At 41.0% G+C, this 8,839-nt stretch overlaps 2 protein-coding genes across 8 annotated transcripts in view; one reads left to right on the forward strand and one right to left on the reverse strand.

Annotated features, from left to right (window-relative positions):
* Positions 1-3,602, reverse strand: part of TUBD1 (tubulin, delta 1) — a 35,335-nt gene extending 31,733 nt beyond the window's left edge. For 3 of the 5 annotated variants that reach the window (XM_006899445.1, XM_006899444.1, XM_006899446.1), the window contains exon 1: positions 3,430-3,601. In XM_006899445.1, the coding sequence (XP_006899507.1) occupies positions 3,430-3,601 (172 nt within the window). Of the gene's footprint in view, positions 1-3,429 lie in introns of all 5 variants that reach the window. The other 2 variants (XM_006899447.1, XM_006899443.1) reach the window with 1 other exon arrangement.
* A 1,420-nt stretch (positions 3,603-5,022) lies between these two features.
* The window catches only part of RPS6KB1 (ribosomal protein S6 kinase, 70kDa, polypeptide 1), a 61,135-nt gene continuing 57,318 nt past the window's right edge, over positions 5,023-8,839 (forward strand). Inside the window, exon 1 of one of the 3 annotated variants that reach the window (XM_006899449.1) lies at positions 5,023-5,218. In XM_006899449.1, coding sequence (XP_006899511.1) covers positions 5,078-5,218 — 141 coding nt within the window. In that variant the 5' untranslated portion in view covers positions 5,023-5,077. The remainder of the gene's footprint in view (positions 5,219-8,839) is intronic. The other 2 variants (XM_006899448.1, XM_006899450.1) reach the window with 2 other exon arrangements.

Raw genomic sequence — 8,839 nt, forward strand, 5'->3', positions numbered from 1 at the left:
AAAACTAATAAAATTTAATAATAAAAAAAACAAAAACAAAAACAAAAAAAAACCCCACGACCCTTGAGTCCATCAGACGCAATTTTGGTTCCTTGAGTCCTTGTGACTAACGTCTTCCCAATATTTCTTATATTGAACATTGCTGGAGCCTTTACATCATACCAATCTTTCTTAGAAAATGGATCAACCACTTTCTTCTTGGCTCCTTTTTTGCCACCTTTTGTAAGGCGCTTGTTCTTGCCGACCGCCATGGTGGTGCCGAAGGAACCAGGAAAGATAATTTTTAACAAAATAGTACTGGTATAACTGGAGATCTATTTACAGAAAATTGAAACAGGATCCATACCTAACACCAAATAAAAGAATTAATGCAAGATGGAACAAGGACGTAGATGTAAAACCTAAAACAACATCAAAGAAAAAAATGAAGCAAATTTAGGAGACCTAATCTACGGCACGTTTGGAAGCAAGAGTAGTATCCACTACCTAAACTATATATATATATATATATATATAAAAAATATGAACTCTATGAACTTTGATAAATGCTGATAGTTGTAGATGGCCTTCAGGCCTTCTGTTCACAGGGTCGCTTGACTTGAAGGCAATCAACAATAACAACAATCTGCAGCATAGGTTATCTGATAGTTTTTAAAATGCACAATAAGCAAAGTATAAGCTAGATGATTGGGACCTTCTAAATATTAAATCTTTATGTGTATCAAAAAATTTATCCAAAAGAGTAAAAAGGCAACCTACAGACTGGGAAAAAATTATTTGATAATGACACTTCTAACAAGGGAGTCAGCTCTAAAATTTATAGAAAATTCCAACATTTTAACAAAGAAAAGACACACAATCCAATTATAAAGTGAGTAGAGGACATGAATAGACACTTTACCAAAGACATTCAAATGGTCAACAAACATATCAAGAAATGCTCACAATTATTAAAACAACAAAGAAATAGGATCTCACTTCAGCAACAAAAGGAAAGGTCAATAAGATTTCTAAAAATAAATGCTGGCAAGGGTATGGAGAGACTGGAACTCTCAGACACTGCTCATGGAAATGTAAAATGGCAATTCTTTTCTTTTTTTAAATTTTTTTTTACTTTACTTTTTTTTATTATTTGTGTGTGTATGTGTACCATCAAATCAGATTTGACTGGTACAGGAGGAGACTGTTCCTCCTTCTCCAGCAAAGCATCTGGTGGATTTGAACCACTCACCTCTGGGATTGCAGTGCAGCTTCTTGCCACTAGGCCACCAGAGCTCGCTAAAATGGCAATTCTTTAAGAAATTGGAAATAGAAATACTATTTGATCCAGGAATCGCAGTACTATCCAAAAGAAATAAAACTTGCAATACGATTTAATATATAAATGTATACCCATATTCACTACAGTATTATTTACAGTAACTAAGAGATGGAAAAAACTCAAGTGTCCATCAGTGGGCAAATGGATAAAGCAACTATGGTACATTCACACAATAGAGTACTATGCAACACTGAAAAACATTAAAGAATATTATAAACTCTGCATGACATGAATGACTGTAGAGGCCATCATACTGGGTCAAATGAGTCAGTAATAAAAGGACAAATATTGTATATGATATGCCCATTATAAAAAGCTAAAAAAAGGTTTACACCCAGAAAGAATAATTGTGGGGTGGTTATTAGTGATGGAGATGGAAGGGGAGTAAAAAATGAGTAAATAGATAATAGAAACACGTTGTTGTTGATAAGTGCCGTTGACTTGTAGGTGACTCATAGCGACCCTATGAACGAAAGACCTGGACACTTGTGTAACTTTCGTCCTTTCTCCAGGTTCATAGGTTTCCAGTGGCAAGCTATTTTGGAATTGGATGCCATTCCTGCTTCCAAGCTGGTTTTAATTGGGGAGCTCCACCAAACACTGTCCACCATGAGTAACCATTCTCACATTTGACACATCAGTGCCACAGTCTTCAGCTTCACAGGAGTTAGTGTCACAGTGTTCAACTACACAGAAACCATGAGCTTCCTCTCTGTATAGCAAGTGGACAGCCCAGGGCTATATGACCTAGAAGAATGTTTCACTAAAAACAAAGACAGGCCTGAGGGCCACGGATTAGAGTCACCACCTTTGGTTTGATAGCATCGCTTTCTGCCTGCTAGGCCGCCTAACCTTTCTCTATGCTGGTGTAGAAACACATTATGATAGCTGAAAAGATTAGGGGGGAGTCAGGGAAATGGAAAGAATTTGTTCGAATTTGTATTAGAATTTTGTATATAAATTTAGTTAACTATAAATTTAGTAAAAAAAATTTAAAAAAAGATAGCTGAAAAGAAAGACAATATACAATGTAGGGATGATCATCACAGTATTACCAAAGAAAGAAAATACAGAAGGAAGAACAGAATGATTAGCAGGATTCAGAATTATAGGGAGGAAATGGGAAAAGTAAGATTATAATGTGGGTATTGAAATGAATGTCAAGAGCAAAATATGTATGAATGATTGAATTAAAAATCAGTTTGCTTTATAAACCTTCACTTAAATCACAATGAAGATTATTTAAAAAATTTAAAGTGGAATTATTTTTTAAAACTTAGGTGAAATAGAAAAAGCCTGGAACAAGAAAAAATATAAATCGAAGCCCTGGAATGCGAGAATAAGAATATAATAAGCCCTTTCAGAAGCCTAATTCAGTAGACTGAACTGGATGGTAGAAAGTGGTATACACATTCAAAGTGGTTTGGTCAGTGGCATCTTTGAGAAGAGCACTGTTTCCCAGTCTGTTCTATGGAAAATACAGGCTGCTCTCTTCTTTTCTAAGAGAGGAAAATTATGTTTCTAACAGGGCATTGATCCATAATTTTTCATGTTCTGGTTTCTGCTCTGATTCATACATATTTTACCAATTTGCATTCATTCCAGTTTCTTTTCACTGGCCAGGACTGAACACAGAACAATCCGTTCAAAGCCCTGGCTTGTGGTATACTTGGGAGAGGTGGATTCTAATATCCACTTATCAATGTGCAGATTGGAAAAGAAGTCAAGGCAGGATTACGGTTCTTCACTGAGAATCTTAGATGAGAAAGCAGAAAGTTAAGAAAGAAGACAACTTTAGTTAAGTGATTAGACTTCCATTTGTTTCAGATTGGTGAAAATCTGAGCATGCTCCGATGTGGCACTGGGCAAGAAAGCATAAAAGCATAAAAGTAACAAAGTGGTTTGTTTTCTTTTAGTGACAGATATGAAAAAAAAAAAAGGAAAGATGTCGATGAGGTTGTCGATATAGAAACAGAACAGATGGGAGAGAGTCAAATTAGGTCCCTAGAAAGATGAAAGGGGCCGGGAGTAAGACACCAAATGGCGGCTTGTCCTTGAAGAGGTTGGCTACCTAATCAAAGGAGAAAGCAGATAACTGTGGACCATACCTCCATTTTTCTCCTCATTGAAGAATCTTTCTTTGCAAGATGCTTGATATGCTTCATTTTCTTTCTTAGAGCAGAGTCCTTGAAAACAGTATGAGTCATCAAAAAAAGCATCAAACACTTCAAAACCAATCTGATTGCCACACTGACCAAGTTGCACAGTTACTATTGACATGCTGAGCCACCAAGTCCCACCAAAAAGTCAGCAACCTGTAACAGAAAATTGTGTTACTGTACTACTAAAAAGGAGATATCAAATAACACCTTGTTAACCATAATTAAAAACAGCATTTTAAAATGCCAATTACGTATAATGTTGCAGATGAAATAGCCTCTCTTTATAAAATTATCTTTTTCTTTATAGTTTTGGGATTTGTGATTTACTATATTCACATATATTGAATAAGAGCGTCACAAAATCTGCTTTGTATTCACTATTTTCCACAGCAGGCATTTAAATCAGCAGCAACAACAAAATGAATGTTTACTTAAGGAATCAGTAATGCATGGGCACATAGAATACACATTTCTCTCAGCATTTATGCATGTAATTAATAATAATTTTCTGTCTTCTAAATGCCGTTCTCTGCCTTCACCACCCTCATTACTGGTCTAGGGACACCACCACTACTTCGTGTTACTTTCCAGTGGATCCGGTGCGGGAGTGAGGTGGGTGGTGGTGATATGGAACTCGAAGGAAGTAAACACTAGAAGAAACATCAGATCAAATCTTCGTTTTATACACACACACACACACACACACACACACACACACACACACACAGAGGCACATAACAACACCACAAAATAGACTTTAAAAGAAAAAAATAAAGAACTCACACTGGCTCCACGCAGCAATGGAAATGAACTGTAGTAATATGAACCAGGCTTCGTACTTTAGATTTGTAAACAAGCCTGTGGTGGTGGTGGTTGTGTCAGCTTCGACTCACAGCGACCCTATATACAACAGAAGGAAATCCCGCCCCGTCCTAAACCCATCTCAGGTGTTACTGTCTGCTATTTACAGAAAACTGAGGGTCTGGAACGTTTTAAGGCTCCCCAAGGCCACCGATTAGGCAAGAGCAAAGTCCACCGTCCGCACGCCTTACTGACAGCCCGGTTACCAGGCGTTTCAATCTCGTTCAAACTTCAGAAAGCCAACCCTCTCACTATGCGCATGCTCTCAGCACGGGAAAAAGAAACCCCAAAGCAGCGAGAAGGAACGCGCATGTTTCACGAACTAAGAGTTTTGGGGTTAGGTGGAGTGGTGATAGAGTTGTGAGCAGAGGCGAGTGCGTGAGTGTGTTTCTTCCTATTCAAAAAGGTTAATTACGCATGTTCAATTTCAATTCATCAACTTCAGATTTGGCACGCATGCTCACTGTTCACCAAAAGCTTGCGCGAACAATACGCATGCTCTGGCTTCCAAGCGAGGCTTCGGTTCGTGTTGTGCGCATGTCTCTGCCAGTACCTAGGCTATGGTGATAGTTCTACGCATGTCCGCTGCCCACAGTTTGGCTTCATTGCTCGTGGTACGCATGCTCTAGTTCTGAACTTGAGGAGCCAGTCTGGGGCCTAGGCGCAGTCGCACTAAGCCAAGACAGCCGGTGATGGCGGCAGCGGCTGCCGTCTTTGCGGCGGGTCCGGGCCCATGAGGCGACGACGGAGGCGGGACGGCTTTTACCCAGCGCTGGACGTCCAAGACAGGGAAGCTGAGGACATGGCAGGAGTGTTTGACATAGATCTGGACCAGCCAGAGGACGCGGGCTCTGAGGATGAGCTGGAGGAGGGGGTGAGGCCCGGGTCCCGGGGGGCCCGAGGTGACAGGGCTGGGGCGGCGGCTAGGGCCCAGGAAGCCGGGCGTGTCCGAGAGCGCGGAGACCTAGTGGGGCGTGTGTAGTCTCCAGGAGAAGCTGGGGCGCCCCGCACTACCTGAGGCAGGGAAGCCGGGCAGGGCAGACCTGGCCCTAGGTGTGAGGCCGCTGTGGGGCTCGCAGGTGCAGGTCGCGCCCTCATCCCCAGTTCAGCGCAGCCCCGAACAATCTGAGAAGGGGACAAGGAAGAACGCGTGGTCAGTACCTCGAGCTACTGGACTTGAGTGTGGCGGAGCGCGGGGTGGTGTGAGCGCGTGTTGGGGGAGGGAGGCTGCGCTTGTTAGGTGTCCCATAAGTGCAGGTGAAGTGCGGAAGGGTTTCCCTTCGAGTGTAAAATTTCTAGTGTTAAATTCTCAGACCTCCCACAACCACCTCTCTTCTCGGCCTGTCGCTTCTCTCCTAGGAAGCGCTCAGCTGTTAGAAGTGACAGCTGAAAACTTCTGTCGGGAGTAGCGCTGCCGCTGCAGTTACAGCCACCAGGAGTTTTATTTCGGGAGCAAGGGGGCTCTGCTGCATCTTCCAGGGTTTGTTTGTTTGCTTTTGTTTTGTTTTTTAAAAAAACCTCCCTTTCCGTGTGACTTTTTAGAAAAGCATTTGTAACGACACACGGCATTTGTTATTCGCTTTTCTCCTAGATCAAGATGTCTATTTTCCCCCCCAAATTTATGTAATTTTGGTGTGGAAAAAACCCCCACTGTTGACAGCTGTGATTTGCCTTGCCAAAAATAAATTGCTTGAATTAAGACTTGTGAATGGTGGTGTGAGGGTTTTCCCAGCTGTAATTTAGGATGCTAAATTTAGAATTATTTTTCGAATGTATAGCTTGGTTTTACCGTTGCTGCCTTAATAATTGGTATTATTTGTGTAATATCATTGTATTTTTAAGATTCATTTATTGAAAAAAAAAACACGAATGGAATCTGAGGTCCAAAAACGATGTCATACTAATTCGCGGATAACCTCATGTTAATTTAAATTCTAAATTTCAATTGCCTAATGACTACATAGGTTAGTGATTGGTACTGTCTTTACTCTCTTTTGCCTGTTTCCACATACAGTTTTCCTCCTCTCTGGATAAATTACACCCTGCTTGTTAAAATATTTTGATGCTATAAATAAAATCTTAGGAAACTCAGTGCACTTAAATAATAAAACAATTCTTTTAGTTCTTTTAATGTCTGAATCAAAAGCACAGAGTTCAGAATGTGAGAAATGAGGTGTATGCTTTAACTATTGATATATCTGACTGTGGAATTCCCTTTATTTTCTTAAAAGAACACTATGGTAGACTAAATAAGAATTTGAAACAAATATGGAATTACTTTCTTAATACTGTGTCTTTCTTTTCTTCTGCCCCAGTTTTCATTACATGTACCATGCTTTCATCAGTTACTGTGACTCCATATTACATTGATTTTGGATCAGGATAGGGAGAAAACTAGACAGGAAGAATGCTTTATGTCTTCATCAGTTAAGGTGATAATTTCCAGACTAGGAGTATACCTTTGAAAAATACAACACTCTTTTTTTTTTTTTAAGTCTTTATTATATTTTTTGTGTGTATGGTCAAATCGGATCTGATTGGTACAGGAGGAGATTGACCCTCCTTCTCCAGCAGAGCATCTGGTGGATTTGAACTGAGTACCTCTGGGATTGCAGTGCAGTTTCTTGCCACTGGGCCACCAGAGCTCCCTCAAAAATACAGCACTCTTCATACTGTTATTTTGAACTGGGCCCTTCCTGGATGTGCTTCAGGAACAGTAGATAGTTTAACTGATTTTTCTTTTGCTGGCAACCTTTTTATTGAGGATATGTGAGAGATGGTCTGAGAAATTGATGGAAATAGGAAAGAGAGAAGTGTGGCAACTGTTTTAGAAAGAAGAACTTCAGGAAAAGAGCCACCCAAATTAGTTGCCATTGAGTCGATTCTGACTTGTTACTTCTGTGTTTTTCAGTGTCTTTTTTTTTAAAGTGTCCAGGCCTTTCTTTTGAGGCATTTCTTGGCTCTTAACTTTTTGGTTAGCAGCTTAGTTTATTAACTGTTTACTACTCCAGATTTTAAGTAGTAATCTTCCGTAAAATATATCTCAGCAATTCTTTAGGGAGCTCTGGTGGTATGTTCTATAGTGAGTTAATCTGTTAACCCAAAAGCTGTGCACCTCTGGCAGTTCAGATTCATAGTTCCTTGAGAGAGTGATGGACCTTCTCCTCCTGCTGCAGTTGATAGACAGTTGCGATAAGTAGGAAAAAGCCCAATGGCTGTGAGTGAGCAATGCTTTGGGAGTTGAAATTGTTTGAGTGTGTATCTAAGGGATACTTCAAGGTAGACAAGGTTGGAGTGGGATTGAGGTAGCAGCCTATGGAGAATTGATAACATATGTCTTGGAGAGAGTACAGCCAGGTTGCTCCTTACAGGAACGGATGGTGAAACTTCACTAGGCATGGTGTTAGGAAGGACCAGTCCTTGGACAAAAGACATCGTGTTCGGAAAGGTGGAGCATTACTGAAAGAGGGGGAGACTGTCAACTAACTGGATTGATATAGTAACTCTAACAGTGGGCTCTAGTGTGGCAGGGATGCTGAGTTTAGGGCAGGGTTCAGATCTGATGTTCATAGATCTCTGTGAGTAACTCTTGTGTGCAACTCAGTAGCACCTAACAACAAGAAGTTACGCCAAAGTTAGGATTGCATCCTTCAATATGGATTGAGGCTCAATATCAAAATTCTCGCCACTGGGCCAATTGGCAGCATCAAGATGGATGGTGAAGAGATTGATATTGTTAACAGCTTTAGTTTGCTTGGCTCCACAGACAACACTCTTGGCTCCAGCATCCAGGAAATTTTAAAAGACGTATTGCGATGGGAAAGAATGCTGTTATGGACCTCTCCAAAGTACTGAAGAACAATGGTGTTACTCTGGAGACTAAGATGTACCTGATACAGGCCATGGTCTTTGCAGTCACTTGCTATGTGTCAGAGAGCTAGACAGTGACTAGAAAGGATAGAAGGAGAATTGATGCCTTTGAGCTGTGGTGCTGGAGAAGAGTATTGAATGAACCATGGACTGCTAAGAAAACAAACAGGTTCATTCAGGAGAGGGTTAAACCAGGCTGCTCCTTCGAGGCAAGGATTCTGAAGCTTCATCTGGCATACTTTGGACATGTTGCAAGGAGGGATTGATCAGTCCTTGGAAAAGAAAGTCATACTTGGGAGGGTGGAGGGACAGCACAGGAGGGGAAAGCCCTCTATGTGGTGGATTGATTCAGTGACTGGGGTAATCGGGATGGGCGTATCAGAGACAGTGAGATTGGCACAGAATAGGACAGGATTTAGGGCTGTTGTACATAGGGTCACTATGAGTCGCAGGCAACTGGATGGCACATAACAATGACAACAGATAAAAATTTAGTTTCTAGGAAAATTGAGTATTTAATGACCATTCCTTAGAGAGGGACATCATGCTTGGGAGGGTGGAGGGACAGCGCAGGAGAGGAAGGCCCTCTATGAGGTGGATTGATTCAGTGACTGGGATAATTGGG

The sequence above is a fragment of the Elephantulus edwardii genome, unplaced genomic scaffold (genome assembly GCF_000299155.1).
Source record: "Elephantulus edwardii isolate Elephantulus edwardi_28Jun2011 unplaced genomic scaffold, EleEdw1.0 scaffold00257, whole genome shotgun sequence".
Lineage (NCBI taxonomy): Eukaryota > Metazoa > Chordata > Mammalia > Macroscelidea > Macroscelididae > Elephantulus > Elephantulus edwardii.